The sequence below is a fragment of the Dipodomys ordii genome, unplaced genomic scaffold (genome assembly GCF_000151885.1).
Source record: "Dipodomys ordii isolate 6190 unplaced genomic scaffold, Dord_2.0 Scaffold14, whole genome shotgun sequence".
NCBI lineage: Eukaryota > Metazoa > Chordata > Mammalia > Rodentia > Heteromyidae > Dipodomys > Dipodomys ordii.
This window is the reverse complement of record NW_012267230.1, coordinates 8191250-8214688: the sequence shown is the minus strand read 5'-3', so window position 1 is coordinate 8214688 and position 23439 is coordinate 8191250. Positions and strand designations below refer to the sequence as shown.

At 64.9% G+C, this 23439-nt stretch overlaps 1 protein-coding gene across 1 annotated transcript in view; it reads left to right on the top strand.

The window, feature by feature from the left end:
* Positions 1-243: 243 nt before the first annotated feature.
* Abcc1 (ATP-binding cassette, sub-family C (CFTR/MRP), member 1) overlaps positions 244-23439 on the top strand; it is a 40446-nt gene continuing 17250 nt past the window's right edge. The window contains exons 1-18 of the mRNA XM_013011201.1: positions 244-259; positions 1311-1603; positions 3831-4007; positions 4902-5027; positions 5706-5843; positions 6123-6248; positions 9168-9229; positions 10462-10593; positions 11240-11470; positions 11590-11767; positions 12284-12445; positions 13222-13314; positions 14802-15005; positions 18615-18761; positions 19598-19688; positions 20350-20425; positions 21225-21351; positions 21997-22173. Coding sequence (XP_012866655.1) covers positions 244-259; positions 1311-1603; positions 3831-4007; positions 4902-5027; positions 5706-5843; positions 6123-6248; positions 9168-9229; positions 10462-10593; positions 11240-11470; positions 11590-11767; positions 12284-12445; positions 13222-13314; positions 14802-15005; positions 18615-18761; positions 19598-19688; positions 20350-20425; positions 21225-21351; positions 21997-22173 — 2556 coding nt within the window. The remainder of the gene's footprint in view (positions 260-1310; positions 1604-3830; positions 4008-4901; positions 5028-5705; positions 5844-6122; positions 6249-9167; positions 9230-10461; positions 10594-11239; positions 11471-11589; positions 11768-12283; positions 12446-13221; positions 13315-14801; positions 15006-18614; positions 18762-19597; positions 19689-20349; positions 20426-21224; positions 21352-21996; positions 22174-23439) is intronic.

The following is a 23439-nucleotide window of genomic DNA, read 5'->3' as shown; positions in this document are numbered from 1 at the left end:
AAAAAGAAAAAAGCCGGAAGTGGTGCTGTGGCTCAAGTGGTAGAGCTCTAGCCTTGAGCTGAAGAGCTGAGGGGCAGCGTTCAGGCCCCATGATCGGACCCAAAAATAAGAGTCTCACAGACTTTCCTTGCCCAGCCTGACTTCCAGCCGCAGTCCTCAGATCTCAGCCTCCTGAGTAGCGAGGGTGACATGCGTGAGCCACCGCGCTGGGCGCAAGGTTCGGTTTTAAAGAGGAAGCCCGGCATGGGCCCAGCTCAGGGTGAGGTGCCAGCCCCCCCATGCCAAGCAGAACCCGCGTGCATTGAGCTCGTTGTGCTGGCCACGCTGGACGGCTGCACCCCGAGGCTGGAGCCCTGGTCACACACGGCCTCCCCGGGATGGGGGCCCCCCCCATCATGTTCCGGGCTTTATTCTCAGCTCGCCAGCCGTGGCCAGCCGCCACTCCCCACTGCGGGTTTCCCAGCAGCCCTTGGGGCCAGGCCGCTCCCGGCCTTTACAAAGCGCCCATGCCCCTCCCGGCCTGGCGCCCGCAGCCCGCCCTCCTGGGTGGGGTTCAGCCCCCCATCCCCCCTCCCATCCCTGCCCCCAGGTCTGTCTGGGAGTCTCAGAGCCTTGGTGCACCTGCAGAGCAACTTATAGACTGTGTGTGTGTGCGTGTGTGCGTGCATGCATGTGTGTGTGTATGTGTGTGTGTGTGTGTGTATGTGTGTACCATTCTCGCATCTCATGGTCTTTCCTTCTACCAAATCCCCAGCCAGCGCGCCAGCCGCTGAGTCCCCTTCCGCCTGAGCCACCGCCCCCCCCCCCCAGCCCCTGTGTGTGAGTTTCGTGCTTCAACCCAGTCTCCTGAGTGGCTGGTATTGCAGGCATGCACGACCATGCTCTCCGTATTGGTGATACAGACACTTCACACCAGATCGCTGTCTGGAATGTTCCATGCTGCGTGGAGCCCCGCTGTGTTGGGTAGATCAGTGCTATGCATCCCATCTCTCACAAGCTTGCGTCGGCTCCGGTCAGGTGTCCTGCACCCCTCCGATAGCTGTGTGGTGTTGAGGCTGTTATTAGCCTCTCTGGTCTTGAATGCGTGGATCAGGTGGGGCGGAGCTCCAGCTATGCTTCTATGGCTCCCGAGCTGCGGCCCCGGCGATGTCTATGGCCCTGGTGGACCTGCTGCCCCCGGGCCTTTGCATGGGGTCTAGCCAGTGAGGTGGGGGGGGACACCGGTGTGCACCCTGGCTCCACTGCTGGCCTCCAGCTCGATCAGGGGTCAGCATTGGGGTCCCCCTGACCCCGCACCTGCTTTCTCCTAGCGAGGAGCTCAGCACTGAACGCCTTCAGGTTCAGATCCCGGTCCTGTCCCTTCCCGGCCCGGCCTGGCCGCTGGGCCGTTGTGTTTGGCAGCCTCGTGTGCGCGTGCGCGCTCTCCCGGCAGGGCTCCCGCTGCTGTTTATTTGTGAAGCGGGAGCCCACGCGGAGTGACAGCAGCAGGCCAGCACACCCGGGGCGGCTCCTGCGCTCCGCCCGGCCGCTCCTGTTCTGGGAGCCGCTGTCCCCGCAGCGTGCCGGCCTCAGGGGCGCCTCCGGCCCAAAGCCAGCGCCCCAAGTGCTCTTGGCACTCACAGACAGAGGCCCGCCATGCCGGCCTGCTGAGCAGCCTCTGAGCACTGGAGCCTCCCCTCTTCCCCCCCTCCTGCCCCCCTTCCCCTGTTTGGTTTTGCTTTCTTATAAATAAGGCTTTGATTGGAGTTTATTGCTTTTCAGATCGGGTCTTACGCTTTTGCCCAGACCAGCTTTGGGCTTTGACTTTTCCTGCGCCCCCCCCCCCCCCATCCTGCATCGCCGGGATTACAGGCGTGAGCCACTATTCCTGGCTCTTACTGTGTTTTGAGATAGGGCCTTGCTAACTGTTCGCTTCTGCCGGCCTCGAACTGCGATCCTCCTACCTCTGCCTCCCAGGGAGCGGGGGTGACAGGCGTGAGCCGCGGTGCTGGGCTTGGGTTTGTTTTGTTTTTCATGTTTGTCGGGTCTTGGCTCGCGTTATCATCTGGGGGGGGGGCTTTTCTGTCACTGGCTCCTCTGGCCCGGCCTGCCTCCCCCCCTTCTTCCTGGCCTCTGAACCTCTGCTTGTGGATGGAGGGCTCTAGTTTTCGGCTGGTCGTGGCGCGGCCTTTGGTGGAGAGAAGCGGACAGTGGCGATCTTGTTTTCCAGCCTCGTGACCCCGCGTGCAGTCACCCTTCATGACTTCCGCTCCGCTGCACCCCCAGCCCCCCACCCCGCCCCGCCGCGCCAGCCACGCGCGTGGGTGTGGAGCCTGATCCCCGGGGACCTGAGGACGCTCGGAGTTCCTCACCCCCACGAGAGGCCCCGTACCCCACACGCGTGACCCTCGCTGCCCCTTGGGCAGGGTGGAGGCGGGGGGGGGCTCAGCCCAGCCTCCTCCCCGCTCTCGTGGCTCCGTGCCCGCGCTGGGTTGGCTTCTGAGGCCCCCGGGGAAGCAGGAGGGGGTGGGGGGAGGCCGTGGGGCCCTTGAGTGGGCCTCAGCGAGGGACCCCCCCCAAAGACAGCCACCACACATGTTGGGTCCTGGGATTCGAACTCAGGGCCTGGATGCGGACCCTGAGCATTGTTCGCTCAAGGCTGGCGCTCTGCCACTTGGCCACAGCACCATGCTCAGTTTTCTAGTGGTTTATTGGAGACCAGAGTCTCACGGCCTTTCCTGCCCGGGCTGGCTTCGAACCGCGATCCTCAGGTCTCAGCCTCCCGAGGAGCGGGGATGCCAGGCGCAAGGCACGGGCGATGCTTGGGGTCCGCTGGGGTGCTCGCCCCTCCTTCTGTGGAAGAAAGTTCTGGTGCTGGTCAGCTTTCTCCTTCTTCCGCCCCGCCGGCCGGCCAGGCTGGGCTGAGGTCAAGGCTGGCCAGCTGGCAGGCAGGAAGCCCCGCCCGCCCGCCCGAGCTGCTGAGCGCGACCTCACACGCCCTCTCTCCTGCATGCAGGGCGGGCGGCTCGGGTCACGGGGTACCCCCCCTCTGCCCAGCCTGCCCAGCCCTCACAAAGCCTTCCCCCCGTTCCCAGCAGACACCCCACAAAGCCCCTCTTCCTGTGTTAGCTTCCCAGGAGCGGGGATTACAGGCGTGCGACATCACACGCGGCTTTAGTTCCTTCTTCTGAAGCTCTTGGATCAGAGGTCTTGATCCGGGCCTTTTGTGTTGTGTTTGGAGCCCGGGGCCTTCAGCCTTCGGGGGGGGGGGTGCTGTCCCCCAGCTGGCCCTGGCCAGCGTGCTGCCTTTTGATGGAAAAAAAATACTGCTTCCCTCACTGGCTCTTTAACAGTTGTGTTGTCGGTCGTGGGGCTCGAACTCTGGGCCTGGGCGCCGCCCCTGAGCCCTTCTGCCCACGGCGAGCGCTCCACCACCTGAACCAGGGCGCCACTTCAGGTTTTTGAGAGGCTGATTGGAGATAAGTGTCTCTGGGGGAGTTTCCTTCTCAGGCAGGATTCGAACCGTGATCCTCAGACCTCAGCCTCCCGCGTAGCTAGGGTGACAGGCGTGGGCCCCCGGCGCCCGGCTCGCAGCTGGATTTTCTAGAGCTGTGCGTGGGTCGCACCGGGCTCCCGTGGGGCTGCGCGCGGGAGCTGAGGTCGGGGGGCTGGCGGCTCCGCGCAGGCGCCCTGGGCATGAAGAGTGACCGGCGCAGCGGGCCAGGGCGTAGGGCGGCTCAAGCGCAGGGCCCCGAGTTCAAACCCCAGGGCCGTCCACAGAGCAGCGGGGCGCTGCGGGCGTGGGGAGCGGGCAAGCGGGGCGTCTGACCCCGCCCGCCTTGTGTCCCCAGGACTGGAACATCACGTGGTACAACAGCAACCCCGACTTCACCAAGTGCTTCCAGAACACGGCGCTGGCCTGGGCGCCCTGCGCCTACCTCTGGCTCTGCTTCCCCCTCTACTTCCTCTACCTGTCCCGCCATGGCCGCGGCTACATCCAGATGACGCGCCTCAACAAAGCCAAGACTGTGAGTGCCTGCGCCGCAGGCGGGGCCACGGGGGGGGTGGAGCGGGGAGTAGAGATGGGGTCGCTGGGAGGGGACCTGGGTTGGGGGCCGGGTCGCTGCCCCCTCCCCTGGGCGGGCCGCCCCTTCCCCGCTGGCCAGGGGCGTCTGCGGACCGCGCTGTGGACCCGAAACTCTGAGAGCACTTTGTACAGTTTTGGGTTTTTTTAAAATAGTGAATGAGGTTTCCTTCTTGCTCAAAGCCACCCTCCAGGGGAAGGAGGCCCACATGAGGGCCCGGGTCACATGCGCCAGGCCCCGGGCCTCGCGCCACTCAGCTGCTGGTTCATAGCAGCCACAGTGCCCCCCCCCCCTCGCCACAGGACCTTTGCACTGCTCACTCCCTCTGCTCTCAATAGTGCTTTCCTCCTTTTTCTTTTTTGCCAGTCCTGGGGCTTGAACTCTGGGCCTGGGCGCTGTCCCTGAGCCTCTCTCTGCTCAAGGCTAGCACTCTACCACTTGAGCCACAGCGCCACTTCCGGCTTTTTCTTTTTGCTTATGTGGTGCTGAGGAGTCGAACCCAGGGCCTCAGGCATGCGAGGCGAGCGCTCTACCACTGAGCCACCTTCCCAGCCCCATCCTTTTCCCTCTTTCTGAGACAGGATCTCCCAGTGGAGCCCAGGCCCACCCAGAGCTTGGGCTCAGGCTGCTGGGTGCCGGGACTACAGGCGTGCACCACCACGGCCAGCAGCCCGTCTTTGAGGCCTGCGTGGGTCTGTGTGGCAGGGCCACAGACACGCCGGACCGCGGCCCGAGGCGGAGCTGTGGTGGTCTTCCTGGCGAGTGACGCCCGGGAACCCGCGGCTCGTCCGTCCCGCGGGGCCGGCGCTCACTGGGGGGGTCCCCCCTTTCTTCCAGGCCTTGGGGTTCCTGCTGTGGGTCGTGTGCTGGGCAGACCTGTTCTACACTTTCTGGGAAAGAAGTCAGGGCACGCCGCTGGCGCCGGTGCTGCTGGTCAGCCCCACGCTGCTGGGCATCACCATGGTGAGTGGAGCTGCCCCCCCTCCCCAGGTCCTCCTGGAGGCGGGGACTACAGGTGTGCGTCACCACGCCCAGCCGTGATGCGCCACGCCACAGAGGAGCCTGTCCCGAATTGTACCGCGTCGCGCATGCGCGTGTGTGTACGTGTGTGTGTGTGTGTGTGTGCAGGGGTTGCCGGGCCTGGTGCCCCCACAGCACACCTCACTTTCCAAGGTGTCCAGGCTGGGTTTCTGGCTCCTGTGGGCAGACGGTTGCCCCGCGGGGCCCTGGGGCTGGAAGAGCCCCCACATGAAGGCACCCAGTGTGGGTGCCACGGGCTGGCCCTGGGGGACTGAGCAGGGGTCCGCCAGGCTCAAAGCTGAGCAGGATGCTGGGGTTGAGTTCAGGCTGGCCAGCTGCCAGCAGCACGTGCAACGGTCCTGGGGTCGGAGAGGAGGCCACGGTGGTGTGTGCGGCGGGGGGGGGGGGGGGGGAGGGGAGCCATAGGCACACGCACGTGCGTGCACACATGTTCACACAGTCACACACACACAGTGGACGCAGGGGGACGTCAGGGCCCGCAAGGCCTTGGACGACGCTCCTGCGATTCTGAGCGCCGCCTGTGCTTTTCCTCTGTGTGTCCGTGCGTGCGTCTGTGTGTCCGTGCATGTGTCTGTGTGTCCGTGCGTGTGTCTCTCGCAGCTGCTCGCCACCTTCCTCATCCAGCTGGAGCGGAGGAAGGGGGTGCAGTCGTCAGGGATCATGCTCACGTTCTGGCTCGTCGCCCTCCTCTGCGCCCTGGTCATCTTGAGGTCCAAGATCATGGCCGCCTTGCGAGACGTGAGTGCCCCAGCCGGGCCTGGCCTCCCCCCCACCCCCCACGCCTCCCTGGCTCACCTGCAGCTGGTGTTCTAGAACCTTCTTTGCCCAGGGCTCCCTCTGCAAAACTCCACGGGCCCACGCGGGCACCTCGCTCGCCCTCCCAGCATGCCGCGGGGTGTGGCGTGGCTCTGCCTGGCACTGGGCGCCCCAGTGAGGACAGTCACGCCCAGATGTGCTCGTAGGAGGGGAAACTGAGGCAGGGAGGCGCTCAGTGAGTCCGGTCCCCCCCCCCCGCAGGGTGCGCCGGTGGACGCGTTCCGCGACGCCACGTTCTACGTGTACTTCACCCTCGTGCTCGCGCAGCTCGCGCTCGCCTGCTTCTCCGACCGCGCGCCCCTCTTCTCCGAGACCATCCATGACCCGGTGAGTGTGCACGCACGCGCGTGCACGCGTCAGGGAGGTCAGGGAGAGCAGGAGGCGTGCATGCGTGCGTGCGTGGGACCTGCTGGAGGTTAGAAAAGCCACGTGTGATCCAGGCGCCAGTGGCTCCCGCCTGTCATCCCAGCTGCTCAGGAGGCTGAGAGCGGAGGATCGCGGTTCGAGGCCAGCCCAGGCAGGAAAGAATGTGAGACTCTGATCTCCCATGAACCACCAGAAAACAGGAAGTGGCGCTGTGGCTCCAGTGGTAGAGCGCCCGCCTGGAGCTGCAGAGCTGAGGGACAGCGCCCAGGCCCAGAGTTCAGGCCCCACGACTGACCAAAAAAAAAAAAAAGTGTTGGTGGTTTTGGGCCGCAGAGCGCAGGGCAGGTGCTGAGGGGCGCGGAACCCCAGCCGCACCCCCCTCCCGTCCTGCTGCATCTCACGGGCCTGGGTTGTGGGGTGCGCTGGGCCCTGAGGGGTGTGGGTTTGAGTTTCTGTCTCCTCTGTGGGTGTCTGTGCAGCCTCTTCCTCCTGCTCCTCCCCCTTCCTCACCAGCTGCCACGCAGATCTGGAAGGAGGCTCAGCTCAGGCGCTGGCCTGACCCCCCGGGGGTGGGCAGCAGGAGGGAAAGGTCCTGCAGCGTGTGGCCGAGGAGGGGGTGGGGCCGGGCAGTCCCAGCAGAGCCGTGGCCGGTGCAAAGGCCCTGGGGCGGGATCTTCAGGGGATCTTCAGGGCAGCCCTGTGCTGGGACCCGAGGCAGGGGAGGCCGTGCCAGCTGTTTGGCTCCGAAGCCTCGTGGCTGGGAAGCGTGTGGAACATTCCACCGCTGCACTGGGCTGGTGGCTCTCCAGCTGCCGGCTTGGGGGGAAGTTTCTCGGCGTCCCTGCTCTCTGGATTTGGGGAAGTTAGCCGAGCTCAGCAGCTGCGTGTGCGCGTGGACGTGTGTTCAGCTGCGTGTGCGCGTGCTGGGTGTGCACAGGTGTCCCCCCCCCCCACAAGCCCTCTGCAGGGATGCCCGTGTCTGTCACGGCCCTGACCTGCACGCAAGCCCACACGGAACCCCCCGGGGTTGCTCTAAACGTGACTGCGTCCCCGGGGGGCTCCCCCTGGAGGATCGGTCTGCCTGGGCTTTCTCGGAGGTGAGGTCAGGCCTCGTGTCGGCTTGGCACATGCGCAAGGATGCTCCTGTGACTGGGCTGGGGCTGCAGGCGTGCGTCGCCACGCCCGGCCATCGCTGGCGCTGGGGTCTCTGTGCAGGCCGGCCTCGAGCCTCCCAGTGGCTGGGGCCTCAGGTGCCACCCCCCCACCCCCGGCGGCCCATGGTCCCCCCCGCAGGGTTCTGGGGTAGCAGGAAGGGAGGGAGGGGGTGCGGGCTGAGTCCCCCTCCACCCATCGCCCCCATCTGAGCAGCTGGCACACTGCAGGTCTCAGCCGGGGCGGGGCCTCCTGGCCGCCGGCCAGTGCTGACTCACCCGCGGCCATTCGCTGGCCCCGGGCCTTCCTTTCTGTGACTCACGTCTGTTTGTCCCCGCTCTGGCTCCCCGCTCTCCTGCTCTTCCTTCTCCCTCCCAGTCCTGCCGCCCGCCGCAGCCCTCCCCAGCCCGAGGGGGTGGGCGGAGGGAGGGGGGATGGGGATGGGGGGGTCCCCGCCAAATAAGGTCATTAATGGCCACCTGTGAGCCCTGCCTCAGCCCCCCCCCCCCATGCTGGGACTTGAACTCAGGGCCGGGGGCACGCATCCTCATTGGCTTTTGAGGCTGGTGCTCTCCCCCTTGAGCCACCGCTCCATGTCCGGCTTGGTGGTGGCGAACTGGAGAGAAGAGTCTCGCTGACTTTGTGAACCTCCTGGCTCTCAGCCTCCTGGGAAGCTGGGGTTGCAGGCGGGGGCCACCCGCCCAGCTTTGCTCCCATTGTTGAATACTTCCTTCAATTTCGTAGTAGCTTGGCTCAGAAATGTTACAAAAAACAGTCGTGTTCCCTCCCTCCCTCCCTCCTTCCTTGTTCTTTCTCCTCCCTTTCTCCTCCTGCTCTGCTGGCTTCTCCCCCTCCCTTCTCCTCCTCATCTGGTCAGCATCCCAGCTCTCCATTGGTTCCCTGGAATCTGGTGTGCTTCCGTCTACCCCAGGGCCTTTGCACACCCCGGCTGGCTATCTGCTAGGCGCGTCTTTGCCTTCTGCTCAGTCATTCTGCGTGGTCCGGCCTTGCGCAGCTGTCCTCCGGGAGGCCGATTCCCGCCCCGCTCAGCAGACGTGGCCGCCTGGGCAGCCTTGCCGGCCTGGGAGGCAGCTCTTGTAGTTACAGTGTAGATGCGTGTGTGTGTGCACGCATGCCTGACGACTTGGAGCCTGGTTGTTGGGGCGGGGGGGCATTTTATCCCGGGCGGCCCCGTGTCCTGCGCCGCAGCATGGCGTGGCGGGCCCTGCCCCGGTCGGTGGGAGGCGCCCACGCAGAGCCGGTGGCGTGAGGTGGGTCCCGGGTCAGCGCTCCAGCAGGCCGGCGTCCCGTCCTCTCTGTCCAGCTCTGTGCCCGCAGTTCTGGGCACATAGTAGGTGCTCAGGAAATGAACCTGATGGATGAGTTGAATGAAAGGAGACGGAGGTGACGGCTTTGGGGCTCTTTGGGGCGTCCTCAGCACATAGTAGGCGCTCAGTCAACGCCGGAGCCGTGGGAAGGGCGGGGGCGGAAGGAATGTGTTGTGTGGGGTGGGCACATAGTAGGTGCTCAGCGAAAGCTTGCTGTGGAGTGGAGGCGGTGTGAGGGGGCATTGGCGCCCGGGGTGGCCGTGGGGTAGGAGGCAGGGAAGTTCTTGAGCCAGGCGGGACTGGAGAGAGCCTGTTTCGGGGCGCAGAGGCAATGGGAGGGCGCCGGTCCCCTGAGCGTGGAGGGTTGACGTCTCTCCTCTCCTGCGCTCCCCTGTGCTAGAACCCGTGCCCGGAGTCCGGCGCCTCTTTCCTGTCCAGGATCACGTTCTGGTGGATCACCGGGTGAGCAGGCCGGGCCCAGGCCGGGGCGGGGCGGGGCGGGGCTGGGAGAGTGCGCAGCCCACAGGTCATGGGTCTGGGCGGTGAGCACGGGGGCGGGGCAGCCTCCGACAGGGGGAGAGGCACTGGCAGGCGGACAGGCGGACAGGTGGACAGGCGGCAGGGACACGGCACACCCCAGGAATGGGGGGGCATGGGGCACTTCTGCAGGCTCCATGGACACGTCAGGGTTGCGTTTCCTTCTGAGCACATCCACACCCGCAGAGACACAGGCCGGGCGCGGTGGCGCACGCCTGTCATCCCAGCCACTCAGGAGGCTGAGAGCTGAGGATCTCGGTTCAAAGCCAGCCCAGGCAGGAAAGCCCTTGAGACTCTCGTCTCCCCATGAGCCACTAGAAAACCAGAAGTGGCGCTGTGGCTCAAGCGGTAGAGCACCTGTCTTGAGCTGCAGAGCTGAGGGGCAGCGCCCAGGCCCAGAGTTCAAGCCCCACGACCAACCAAAAAAAAAAGCTACAGGACCAGCATGCTTTGCAGCCTGCAGCTGACCCACGCACATCACCTGCTGCACGCTGTGGGCCGCACAGGAGCGAGTTCCCCGACCCCTTGCTGCACATGCGCGTAGCCCCAGATCCTCCCCCCCCATCCCCCGGTCCCCAGCATTTCAGAAAACAAAACTCAGCCAGGCCTTGGCCTCACTCAGCCTCCATGCCTGGCCTCTTCTCCCCGGAGCCCGGCTTGCTTTATGTGGTCTGAGGTGTGATCAAACCCAGAGCCTCACACTTGGCAGACAGAACATTCTACCGCTGGAGCCGCGCACCGCGCCCTTTTGCTTTTAGTGTGTTTCCCAGCCAGCTTTTTCCCAGGCTGGGCCTCGGCCTGCAGTCCTCCTCTCTGCGGCCTCCAGTAGTGGGGATTTATAGTTTTGCCTAGTGAGGTGCAAACCCTGTGCCGGCCAGCCATGTGTAGTCAGGGTTGAGGGAGACACTCGGAGCCCCGCGGTCATGGCGCAGCGGGTGGAGTGCCAGCCTAGCACGCACGAGGCCCTCGGTTCAAATCCCTGTAGCCAGTGTGGGGGCGGGCCTCTGTGAAGACACGCCCACTCTGCCTGCCGGAGCCCGTGCCTTTGCCGTGGCGTGGGTTCCAGGTTGCGCGTGATCAGGTCGCGCAGGGCAGGTGTGCCAGCGGGCCTCCCCTTCCTCCCGCCCCGCTCACCCCCCCCCCATGTCTTGGGCCAGGCTGATGGTGCGGGGGTACCGCCGGCCCCTGGAGGCCAGCGACCTCTGGTCCTTGAACAAGGAGGACACGTCGGAGCAGGTGGTGCCCGTGCTGGTGAGGAACTGGAAGAAGGAGTGTGCCAAGTCCTGCAGGTGAGCCCACGCCCGCCAGATGGGGTGCTCCCCCCCCCGCCCCTGAGCGCACCTCTCCTCACCTCTGCTCCCTGAGCGTGTGGCCTCCGGAGTGTTCCTGCTCTTCGGGCCCCTTGGGAGCAGGGTGGGGAAGGGCTTCCGTAGAGGGAAGCGCCAGTGCAAAGGTCCTGAGGCAGCCGGGGTGGCATCCGTGGGGTGAGGGGGGCGGGGCAGCAGGGGTTAGGGGTGTGTGCGGGGGGTCAGGCGGGGCTGGAGCAGTGGGGGAGGCGAGGAGACGAGGCTGGGACCCAGGGGGAGGACTCCAGGATGGGCCTCCCTCCCAGCCTCAGCCTGGACTGGAGTGTAGCCTGCCCTCCCCTGCCCTGCCCTACCCTCCCCTCCCCTCTCTGAAGGGATTTCACCGAGCCACTCCCCTTCCGGTCCCATCTCCCCCAAGTCTGACTCGTGCAGCTGTGCCGACTTGTACAGATGCTTCTAGAAGCGTCGCGCAGTAGGGCCTCCCCGTCCCGTCCCGCGCGAGCCTTTGTCTGGTGACTGTGTGGCGATGGCGGCGGCGGTGGCCTGCTGCCGGCGGGTCCGATCTCGGGGTGCGATTCGGCCCCCAGGCAGCCCCTCGTCCCCAGCTCTTCCCTCTGCTGCGCTGCAGGCAGCCGGTGCGGATCCAGTACTCCAGCAAGGAGCCCCCCAAGCCCCAAGGGGGCGCCCCGGCAGACGCGAGCGAGGAGGCGGAGGCGCTGCTCCTCAAGGCCCCCCAGAAGGAGCGCAACCCCTCCCTCTTCCGCGTGCTCTACAAGACCTTCGGGCCCCACTTCCTCATGAGCTTCCTGTTCAAGGCCCTCCACGACCTCATGATGTTCACCGGCCCCGAGATCCTCAAGTACGAGCCCACCCCTCTGCGCCCCCACCAAAATGGGGGGGAGGCGAAGGGTTGGGACTACAGGCAGACCTCAGCTACCGGGCATGGATCAAGGCGAGGGTCTCTCTTCCTCCCTGCAGGTGGCTCATCGCCTTCATCAACGACCCGCGGGCCCCCGACTGGCAGGGCTACTTGTACACGGCGCTGCTGTTCGTCAGCGCCTGCCTGCAGACGCTGCTGCTGCACCAGTACTTTCACATCTGCTTCGTCAGCGGCATGCGCATCAAGACCGCCGTCATCGGGGCCGTGTACCGCAAGGTCGGGACCCCGGATGCGGGCGCGGGGGGGGGTGGAGGGGGGCTTACCTGCATGGATGGCTCGCGTTCCCCTCTGGGGGGCGGGGGGCAGCTCAGCTCCAAGTCTTCAGGCTGCCCGCCCATCCTTGGGCAGTGGCACACCCGGGCAACTCCAATAAAGCATCCGGCCAGGCATGGCGGTACACGCCTGTAATCCCAGCGGGGCCGCACAGATTACAGAGATGTCAGCCCGACGCAGTGCGGCCAGGGACAGGGGACGCCCAGGGGGCTGCCACGCACAATGGTCTCACTCCCAGTGCCAGGAGACGAGGCCCTGTGGGGTTCCGGGGGCCTGTTGGATGTGGGGACCATTGGGACCCCCTGAACTGAAGGAGAGCTTCCGGTCCCCCGGGGCCTGGGCTTCATGGAGGGGGCGGGGGGGGGCAGGGGAGAGGCGGGACTCCGCTGCGGATCCTCCCTCCTGTCCAGGGCTCCTCGCCCGCTGGGCTCACCTCCGCCCCTCTCTGGCCCCCCTCAGGCCCTAGTGATCACCAATGCCGCCCGGAAGTCGTCCACCGTGGGAGAGATCGTGAACCTCATGTCGGTGGACGCCCAGCGCTTCATGGACCTGGCCACGTACATTAACATGGTGTGGTCGGCCCCGCTGCAGGTCGCCCTGGCGCTCTACCTCCTGTGGCTGGTATGTGCGTGTGTGTGTGTGTGCGCATGCGCGCGTGTGTGTGTGCTTACTTGGAGATAAAAGAGTCTCGTGGGACTTTGCCGCCCAGGCTGGCCTTGAACCCCAGTCCTTCGATCGCAGCCTCCTGAGTGGCTGGAATGACAGGTGTCCAGCCGCATGTCCCGCCCTCGGGGCTCTGGAGATCAAAGCTTGCTTGGTTCCGTTAGTGGCAGAATCCAGGCTGAACGGCTCGCGTGTCTGTGGTCCCCAGAGCGCCCCACGCTGAGTTACGCAGCCGTGTTGGCCCTCCAGGGGAACCCCGCAGCACACGTGGCGCCCTCCCGCTAGCAGCCATGGCAGGGTGCAGTGCTGGGGTGAAGCCCACGCCGCCCCGCACCCTGAACCCTCGGGGCTTGCCTAGCTCAGCAGCCAGTGAGGGGCTGCCACCCCCCCCCATCCCGGGTACGGATCATGAGCTGGTTGTGTGGGGCCCTGGCGCCCCACAAACGCCAGCTTCTCCAAAGGGAAGCGCGATTCGGCGCACAAATCCCCAGCCCTCCTCCCCAGCCAGAAACGCCCTTCCCACCCGTGCCCCCGGCTACCCAGAATTCCACGCTTCTCCCTCCTCAGCGTGGGGACCCCAAGGACTTGGGTCCCGCCTATTCCGAGAGGTTGGGAGGGACCCCAGGGCTGCAGCCCGCCAACGCCCCATCGTGGTGGGGGTCGGGGTGTCGGGCGGTGTCTGTGGGGTGCGGGCTGGTGGGGCGCTCTGCCGACGCCCGCCTGTCGTCCCTCAGAACCTGGGCCCCTCCGTGCTAGCGGGCGTGGCCGTCATGATCCTCATGGTGCCTTTCAACGCAGTGATGGCCATGAAGACCAAGACCTACCAGGTAGGCTGTGCGAGCCCCTCACCGGGGCGGGGGGGGGGGGCTGGGCACGCCCCCCCCACGCTGTTCCAGGGCTTTCTGCTGAGAGGCCTCCTGCCCCCCGGCCTGTGTGTCCCGTCCACTCTCTTTCCATTGGGTCAGATCTTTTATTTCTGGAGTTCCTTTGTAATTTGTTGGCTTTTAAATAACTAACAATAAAGGGAACTTTTTCTCTTTCTCTCTTTTTTCTTGGCCAGTTGTGGGGCTTGAAGCCAGGGCCCCGATGCTGTCCCTGAGCCCCTTTGGTGCTCAAGGCGAGCGCTCTACCACTTGAGCCACCGCGCCACTTCTGGTTTTTGAGGGGTTCATTGGAGATAAGAGTCTCATGGAGCCTTTTCGGCCCTGGCTGGCCTCAGACCGAGATCCTCAGCCCTCAGCCTCCTGAGTAGCTAGGATGACAGGCGTGACCTAAAACAGTTAAAACTTTGGTCCTTTTTTTTTTTTTTTTTTTAATGTAGGAGCTCTCTTGGAAGATCTGGCCGCTCACGCGCCATCTTCTGCTTTCAGGACTTTCTTAAATACAGATCTGGCTGTGCTTCTGTGATGTTACTGGTCTGGGCCGTGTTGTATGAATTCAGTTCTAGTCCAGCCCTGAGACCCAGCTGGTCTGGAAGTGTTTGTGCTATGCCGGGGTGGGGGGGTGGGCTGTGGACAGGAGCGCTTGGCCATGCTGACCACCACAGGGGGCAGAGTCCAGGACACGTGACACTCCTGGGCGTGGGGGCCAGACCCCGTGTCCTGTCTTCCCCTTCCCCCTCCACGTCAAGCGGCTCCCTCTCTGCCTGTGATTCCCCATACCATCTGGTATGGTCCAGTTGAGCAACTATGGCTGAGTGCACTCGAAATGCTGAGCAAACTGCCCGGCCCCTGGGTGAGGCCAATGGCATTCCACCCGCTAATGCCCACAGCCCTGCCGCTCCGCAGGCCAGGGCCCCCGGGAGGCGTGAGAGAGCGGACCAGCCCGGACATAAAGTAGGGCCCTGTCTCAAAAACAGCCGGTGCAGAAAGGAGCTGGAGAGCTGGCCAGGCACCGGTGCCTGTCATCCTAGCCACTCAGGAGGCTGAGATCTGAGGATGGAGGTTCAAAGCCAGCCCGGGAAGGAAAGTCCATGCGACTCTCTTAGCTCCAGGGAACCGCCAGAAAACCTGAAGTGGAGCTGTGGCTCAAGTGGTAGAGCGCTCACCCTAAGCCACAGAGCTGAGGGACAGCGCCCAGGCCTTAAGTTCAAGTCCCACAACTGACAGAAAAGTGGAGAGGGCAGGATCGCCCGTGCCTCTGGGCCAGGACCAGCGGAGGGCATGCTGGGAAGGAGGGCATGCCAGGAGCGCCCTCCATCTATCTCTGCGCTCCCAGGCAATGTGGTTTGAAGGAGCTTTGGCTTAGGCCTGGAGTCCAGGGGTCCCCCGGGGGGTGGGGGGAGCTGGCCCATTGATGGGGGCCTCGTCTGCAGGTGGCGCACATGAAGAGCAAGGACAACCGCATCAAGCTGATGAACGAGGTCCTGAACGGCATCAAGGTGCTGAAGCTGTACGCCTGGGAGCTGGCGTTCCGGGACAAGGTCATGGCCATCCGGCAGGAGGAGCTAAAGGTGCTCAAGAAATCCGCCTACCTGGCGGCCGTGGGCACCTTCACCTGGGTCTGCACCCCCTTCCTGGTGAGTGGCCCCCCCCTCTTCCCCGAACACATGGTGCTTCTGTGCTTGTTGACCTCTTGCGAGCATGCGCCAGCACATGGGCCAGTTCTACGCTGGTTGGCCGGAGCTGCAGCAGACGGTAGCCTGGGTGACGTGTCGCCGACCGGCCACAAGCCTCGAGCGGTCAGTGACCCGTGGACCGCGCAGGGCCACTTCCTTCTTCCTGCCTGCCCTGTGAGCCGGGCCGGGGGAGGGGGCTTCATCTCCACGCCTGACTGACGGGCAGCTGTGTCCCACAGCCCGCGGCCACGGTCTGTCACACCGCTTGTGCACTGTAGCCCGGTCCGCCGGGCACCGGAGCTCATGCCTGTATTTCCAGTTCCTGGGGGATCTGAGATCAGGAGGATCATGGGGAAGGAACCAAATCCTCCTGGGATTCTTTCCCGGCAGGGCCGGGAGGGAGCTGAGCTGGGTGCTGGCGGCGGTCCCTGGTGGGGCCCGGGGTGGTCTTAGAGACCACCCGCCTGGCGCTGCTGCCCTGCTGCCCGCCGCCTGCTCCCCGCGCGCTCTGAACGCGCCACGTCACCTGACCCCCTCGGGCTGGCACGGCCCGGGCAGAGCCTCGGTGTGCTGGGACTCCGTGTCCTGGCACCTGGCTGGAGGGCCGTGGCGTGATGTCCTCCTTACACCCCAGCGCCTCCGCCCTGCCCGGGCTCGGGCCCGCCCACCTGGGACGGACAGACAGACAGACAGACGGAAAGGAGTCGTGTTCTACTGTGTCTTCCAAACCGTACTCCGCTCCTTCTGTCTGTTCGATGAGCCGGAGTCTCCCCGTGAGGCTGGCTCCCCACTCACCCGCCTTCCCCCTCCCACACGCTGGGACTGCAGGCGTGCCCGCCCGGCGTGGTTCTTCTGCAACCTCCGGGCCGTGCTCCACCCAGAACGAGGAGGGACGGGGGCTGTCCTCAACTCCTCTGCGCGTTCCGTCCCCGGACGCCAGCGACACACCCCACCGCGCTGTGCTCCTTTCCTGCCCGGGTCCCCGTGGGGAGGCCCCGCACGGAGCAGCAGGGCCTGCTGGCCTCCGAACCCGCCACACCGTCGCGGTGGGCGGGAGGGGTGGCTGGGCGCCGCACACAGCTCGTGGCGGGGTTGGCAAGGAGCAGAGGAGCCCGGCTGTCGGCCCTGACTGTGACGAACGCGGGGAAAATCTGTGGCCACGCCTCCCCAGAGAGTGCTCCCGCATCTTGGCATTTACTGCGTCCAACGCTCGAGGATGAGGCTGTTTGCCCAGGGAGATGGGAGGCAGAGGCCTGGGGTGGCCCCAGAGATGTGGGGCGTCTCTGAGGGCAGCGGGGAGGGAGGAGGGAAGGAGGGAGGGAGGGAAGAGGGGAGGGAGAGATGGTGGATGGATGATGAATGATGGGTGGATGGGTGGATGGATGGGTGGATGGTGGGTGGATGGATGGATGGATGATGGATGGATGAAGGATGGATGGATGGATAGATGAATTACCTGCATTAGGAACTTGTTACAACCCGCTGCATACTCCTTAATCCACCGTGACCGGGAGCAGCACAGTACAGAGACAGGACCGTGCAACTGAGATTTGGGGTACCAGGCGGCCTGTAGCCTTCCGCCAGCAACAGATCCCAAGGTTCCATTAACTGGGGTTTTTATTGGTCTTGTGCATGGAAGTACGGTGCAAACCAGCTTGGGACCGTACGTTGTGTGTAACCGGGAGGTGACCTCCTTTTTCTAGAAGGAGAGCTAGGCAGTAAGCAGCCTGTCATTTGCATGGAGCTGTCTACCCTTTGGCTCCCGCACGCGGTGCAGTGCGGAGTCTGCGTTCCTGGTGAGCCAGGATGATCGACCTTGCCAGGAAAACTGTCGGCGTTGTGAGCGTGGATGGGGAGAAGGCATTCCAACCCCCCGTCCTTTCGGGGGTCTCCCAGCTTGGATTTTCGGGCTCGCCCAGAACTGTCTTCCACACGATAGAGACCTAACTCAGAGTGCAAAGCAGAGGGGAATTTTGAAGCACACACGAAGCGTAGGAGAGGGTGTTGTTAGTGTTTCTGTGTGAGGTGTGCACGGAACCCGCCAGGACACTTCACGCCGCTGGGATCCAATGTGGCGGCCGGTCCTGGGCCCCGCTTTGTCTTAGCAGGAGTTTGCCAGGGTTCCGCTGGGTGGCACCCAGGGGAACCACCTTCTTCCGGGCTGAATACTACTCCATGTGTGTTTTCTACTCTGTGGGTTTGTGTGGCAGGTTCTGGGAGGGGAGGGGGGAGAGAGGCTGGTGCTGGGGGGTGAAGTGAGGGGCTGACAACAGAAAACAGACATGCGCAGAACAGCGCAGAAAGCCAGGAAGGAAGCACTGAGTGTCGTCAGCCTCAAGAGAGGATGAACGCTGTCGGGCTTGGGGTGGCATCCCTGTAGTCCCAGCCTGAGGGCGGGGGGGGGGGCTGGAGAGTTTGAGGCTAGCCTGGGCCACACAGGAAGCTCCTGTCTCCCATGCAAGGAGCAGGGGGGAGGGCAGCGGGCTGTTGGCCGACCCGGACACCGCACGGCGATCACCCGGTCAGAGCGTCACCGGGCGCGTGGTTAACACGCACAGTTCTCGGATTTTTTTTCCACGTAGCAGTGGAACATGCTTAAAAATGCAAGCCAGGAGGCGGTGGCTCCCACGTGGAACTGAGACCTGATGGGGTCTAGAGGGTTGAGGCCAGGCAGGTAGAGAAGAGCAAGAGAGTCCGAGTCCCATCTGCAGCTAACTAGCAAAATGCTGGCCTGGATGCCTGGCTCATGCGGTAGAGCACCAGCTGGGAGCAAGCCAGCTAACTGGGGGTGAAAGGCCCTCCCTGAGTTCAGACTCTGGTTCTGTCTGTCTTGGGTGTGAGGCTGATTGGAAGCCACTCGTGGGCTTGAAGTTGGGGCCTGGGCGCTGTCCCCAGGCTCTTTCCCTCAAGGCCAGCGCTCTGCCACTTTGAGCCCCAGCTCTAGTTTTGGCTTTCTGGCAGTGAAGCAGAGATAAGAATTATTACAGATTTTTTTCCTGCCAGATCTGGCTTTGCACGCCGATCCTCAGATCTCAGCCTCCTGAGCAGCTGGGGTGACGGGCGTGCACCCCGGTACCTGGCTTCCGGTGGCTTCCAGCCCCGCTCCTCCCCCTTTGGCAGCTGCACCTGGAAAATTCTGAGCTGGCCTTGGGGTCACCTTGCCAGTGGCAGAGCGGGAGAGGGCCGCGGCTCCGCTGGCCTGTGGCCGGGACGCTGTCGGGGCGGGCAGGCGGGCGTGCGCTGGGAGCAGGCTGGGTGTCCAGCCCGCACCTCGGCCCTGCGGCCAGGCCGTCCCGGGCACTGGCGATGTGGTGGGGACAGGAGACCACTCCCGCTCAGAGCTAGTCGTATTACGATGGGGTCCAGGCGTGGTGGGCATGCCTGTAATCCAGGCACTCGGGCAGGTGGAGGCTGGATTCCAAGTTGGAGGCCAGCCTGGACCGCAGGGGGCTGGGGGGGGGGTACCTGGGGTGGAGAGTGGAGGCCAGTGCGGAGACGGGCCGCGGGGCCCCGGGGCCGCGGCTCTCCGCACAGTGCTCAGCCCCCGCCGCCCCGCCCGCCCGCCCGCAGGTGGCCCTGTCCACCTTCGCCGTGTACGTGATGGTGGACGAGAAGAACATCCTGGACGCGCAGCGGGCCTTCGTGTCCCTGGCCCTGTTCAACATCCTCCGCTTCCCTCTCAACATCCTCCCCATGGTCATCAGCAGCATCGTGCAGGTACTGCAGGCGGGCCCTCGAGGCCCGGCCCGCTCTCCCTCCCCGCGCCAGCCTCCGCCCAACCCCAGAGACAGCAGAGCTGCCCAGCGGGGAGAGCCGGAGCGGTCAGCAGCGCGGCCAGGCCTGCGGGCGCTCCCGGCCCATTCGGCCGGGGTTTTGTGCTTTTTGGGGGGCTCCCTGAAGGGGGGGCTTCTCAGCTTGGGTGGGAAAACAGAGAAGCCTTTCAGGTACGGACGGTGGGACACAGCGGAGGAGCCGGTGGCCCGGGACCCTGTCTGCTGCGGGTGGCCGCTCTGCTCTCCCCGCCTCCCCATCCTGGACCCCATCTCCCCCTCGGTGCTGAGGAATTTAACACGAGTCCCAGCCGCCACCTTAGTCACAGCCAGGCCCTCACCCAGCCCCTCGCCTACCCCCGGTCCATGCTGCCAGCGGGCTTCACGCAAAGCAAGAAGGAAACCTTGTTGTTGTTGTTATTATTATTACTATTTGTCGTTCGTGGGGCCTGAACTCTGGGCCTGGGCGCTGTCCCTCAGCTCTTCAGCTCAAGGCGGACGCTCTACCACTTGAGCCACAGCGCCACTTCGGGTTTTCTGGTGGTTCATGAGAGATCAGAGTCTCCCGGACTTTCCTGCCCGGGCTGGCTTTGACCTGTGATCCTCAGACCTCAGCCTCCTGAGCTGCTGGGACTGCAGGCGGGAGCCGCGGGCGCCCGGCTCGATTTTCTTTGTTTAAGCTCAGTGCAGACCCTGAGGAAAGAGGGAGGGTTTGGCCTGGCCACCAAGGCAGGTTTCCAGAACCTTCCTTCCTTCCTCCCCACGCCCGCCCCCGCGCCGCAGGCCAGCGTCTCCCTCAAGCGGCTGAGGGTCTTCCTGTCCCACGAGGAGCTGGATCCCCACAGCATCGAGCGGAGGCCCATGAAGGAGGACGGTGGGTGGCACCCCCCCACGAGCCCCGCCCCGCCCCACGCACCCCGCCCTGCCTGGCCCTTCCTCCTCAGCGGGCAGCAGCGCCCACAGGGCCTCCCCGGGCCTCCCGCAGGGTGCGGGCAGGATCATATTGGGGTGAGAAAGGTCGATGTAGGATCCAAGAGCTTAGGGAAGGAACAGCCTTGAACAGGAGGAAGGTGCAATGGTGGGTGTGATGGCAGCCACTTTGTAAACGGGATACTCAATCATCTGTTCCCCTTCCCTCCCCGCTGAGCTGCCCCTGACCTGCTTGAGAAGGCCAGGAAGTCCAGGAGCTTCGAGCCCTGCCGGCGGCTGCTGGCTGGGCATCTCCAGGGCACGGCCAGAGTACCGGGCGGACTCTCAGGGCTTCTCTCTGCTTTGGGGTCTAAGATTGCCTCCAAAGATGTGCAGTGGGGTTTATTTCTTCCTCCCCACCCCTGGGGATGGGCCTCGGGCTCCACCAGAGCCAGGAAAGCCATGGACGGGGCCATCCGGAGCCTGGGCTGGGGAGCAGTGACCCTGGAGGCTGGTGCGCAAGGCCCAGCATCCGAGGCCAGAGCGCGGCTGAGATCAGCAGGGCGGCCCGCTCACGCCACTTCCCGGGTCGTGCCGGCCTGACTGTAGTCTCTGATGCTTTCCAGGCGGGGACACACACAGCATCGCCGTGAAGAACGCCACGTTCACGTGGGCCAGGGGCGAAACTCCCTCCCTGAACGGGTAAGCCAGGGCGCCGGCACGCGCGGACCCAGCTCCAGGGCCTAGAGTGCAGCGCTTTGCGCTAACAAAGCCTCGGCTGGCCCAGCTGGAAGGCCGGCCGCTCCAGCCGCCCGTGCGTGGGCTCTCATGGGGACAGACAGAAGGGTGGCCGGCGCAGAGGTCACAGGTAGACAGTGGGGGGGACCTGGGGCCTGCGGGACGGGGCGCCCCGCCTTCAGGTCCGGTGTGATCCAGCGCTGACAGTGGGATGGGGTGCTGAGCACCTTGTCCGGGTCTTACCTTTCTCTCGGCCCGGGATCCCCAATACTCAAGACCACGGGGACCTTCTCGTGTCCCTAAACAATTCCTCCCGGCTGCCTGCCTACAGAGGGCAAGAAGAGGGGACACACTGATCCCAGAAAGGAACCCCCGTGCCCCCCGCTGAGAACTCCCGCGGGAGCACGTGTCCCGCAAGCGCTTTCTTGGGCCTCGCGGAAATCCTTCGTGCTCTCCCCGGTTTCTTGGCGTCGTTAACTTGTCCTCATCTCCGCCTTCGGAGCAGCCGGGGTTCCGGTGTGCGCAGCCCCCCAACCCAGCCTCGTCTGGGGTGCAGTCAGAGCATGTCCGGCCCAAGCCCTGCACATCCCCCCCGCCCCCCCAGGCCCTCCCAGCCCTGACGCACCCCACGCCGCGCCGCTCCGCCTCCCAGGGCTGCCACGGAGACACGGAGGCCCCGAGAGACGGACATGCGTGGGCCCCCACGCCGCCCCGGGCCCTGCCACCCGCTGAGCCCCGTGTCCCGCCCCCCCTGTCCTTCCAGAATCTCCTTCTCCGTCCCCGAGGGTGCCCTGGTGGCCGTGGTGGGCCAGGTGGGCTGCGGGAAGTCGTCCCTGCTCTCGGCCCTCCTGGCGGAGATGGACAAGGTGGAGGGGCACGTGTCTTTGAAGGTAGGACGGGGGTGGACAGCCCCCCCCCCCCCCCCCGCGGGCCCCCCCCCCCGCCCGCCCCACCGGCTGCCACCCCGGCTCATGGGACGGTTGAGGACACCGAGCTTCCTGTCCTCGACGTCCTGCTGCTTCCCCGGCCGCAGCCCAGCCCCGAGCCCGGCACAGGAGGCCGGGACGTACTGACTCCCTTATTTTTTGTTGGTCATGGGGCTTGAACTCTGGGCCTGGGCACTGTCCCTCAGCTCTTCAGCTCAAGGCTAGCGCTCTACCACTTGAGCACAGCACCACTTCTGCCTTTTTCTGCATATGTGGTACTGAGGACTCGAACCCAGGGCCTCATGCATGCAAGGCAAGCGCTCTACCACTGAGCCACCTTCCCACTCTTAAAGACTGATTTTCCCTTAGCATTCCTATCCTTCGTCCTCCCCTCCATCCTCCCCCATCTTCCCCCTATCCTCCCCCCCCCCTGTCCTCCCTCCCATCCTCTCATCTTCCCCCCTCCCTTTCCCCCTTCCCTCCCTCCCCTCCAATCTCCCCTCCATCTTCCCTGTTCTACACATGTACCGGGGCCTTGGCCAGGGCGGGCAGCCGCCGCCAGCTGACCAGGTCCATCTGTTTGTCTCGCCCTGTCCGCCCGCCCCGCAGGGCTCCGTGGCCTACGTGCCCCAGCAGGCCTGGATCCAGAATGACTCCCTCCGGGAGAACATCGTGTTCGGCCGGCCCCTGCGGGAGCGGCACTACCGGGCCGTGCTGGAGGCCTGCGCCCTCCTCCCCGACCTGGAGATCCTCCCCAGCGGGGACCGCACCGAGATCGGCGAGAAGGTCAGCACGGCGTCCCGCCGCGGGCTGGGAGTGGGTGGTGATCCCCGGCCTCCACCGAGGTGTTGGCCGGACCTGTGCACAGCTCCCAGAAAGCAGTGTCACCTCTGGTGACCCATGTGCCGGCTGTCCTCCCCCCCCCCCCGGGGGCAGAGTTCATTGTGGACCCATTTAACGGTTGGGGAAGGGGAGGAACAGAGATGCCAAGTGACTTGCTCCAGGCTGCACAGCCTGGGAGCCCAGTGGAGGCAGCCCCCCATCCCTCTTGTTGTCGGCCGCTCCATTTTTCTACTAGTTTTATGTTGTTGTTTTGAGGTTTTATTGTTTTTGCTGCTCCTGGGACTTGAACTCAGGGCCTGAGCACTGTCCCACTCTACCACTTGAGCCACAGCGCCACTTCTGGCTTTTTGATGGTTCGTTGCAGATAAGAGTCTCCTGGACTTTCCTGTCCAGGCTGGCTCTGAACCTCAATCCTCAGATCTCAGCCTTCTGAGTACTTAGGATTTCAGGCGTGAGCCACCGGTGCCGTGGCCGGAGGTTTTGTTTTGTAAGATACTCTTAATACATAGCCCAGGCTGGCCTAGAACTTGTGATCCTCCTGCCTCAGCCTCCCAGGGCCAGGATGACAGGCAGGCACCACCAGGCACCAGGGGAAACCCTTGTCGCTTCTAAAGAGAGAGGCTGTTTGGGCGTCTCCCACCGCCACAGCCCCCGATCTGGCGCGGCCCCTCCCCTGGCCTCCCTCCTGGGCCTCCCAAGGTGCCCCCCTGGGCCTGGAGGCCCCTGGGCACCTCTGGCAGCCGGCGTGCCAGCGCCCCCTGCCTGCGGCCGGGAGCGCAGCGCCTCAGCAGGCCTCAGCTTGCAGAGCTGGCCGGTCGTCCTTAGAGGCCAGCCAGGCTCGCCAGCAGCGGTATTTGGTGAATGATGTCATGTAACTGGTGACATCTGTGGCTCCTTGGAAAAAAAAACAGTCCACTGTCAGGCATCTTCGGCTTCAGCCGGGACCTCGAGCCCTAGGAAGTGTGCCCCATGGAGTCAAGGCCAGGGGGGCTGCGGCCTCCTCCCTTTACCTCCAGTGCCAGCCTCAGCCTTCAGCTCCTAGTGCCCAAGGCTGGCCCTCTCTGGGAACCATGTGGCAGTGGTGTCTGCCCTGGGCTTGACTGGACAGACAGAGGCCTGAAGGGCCCTGCCCTGCCCGGCCACCCTGGGCCCCGGCTGCTGCGTCCTGCCCCAGGCCCCGCCCACCTCCCTGTGCCCCGCCCCAGGCCC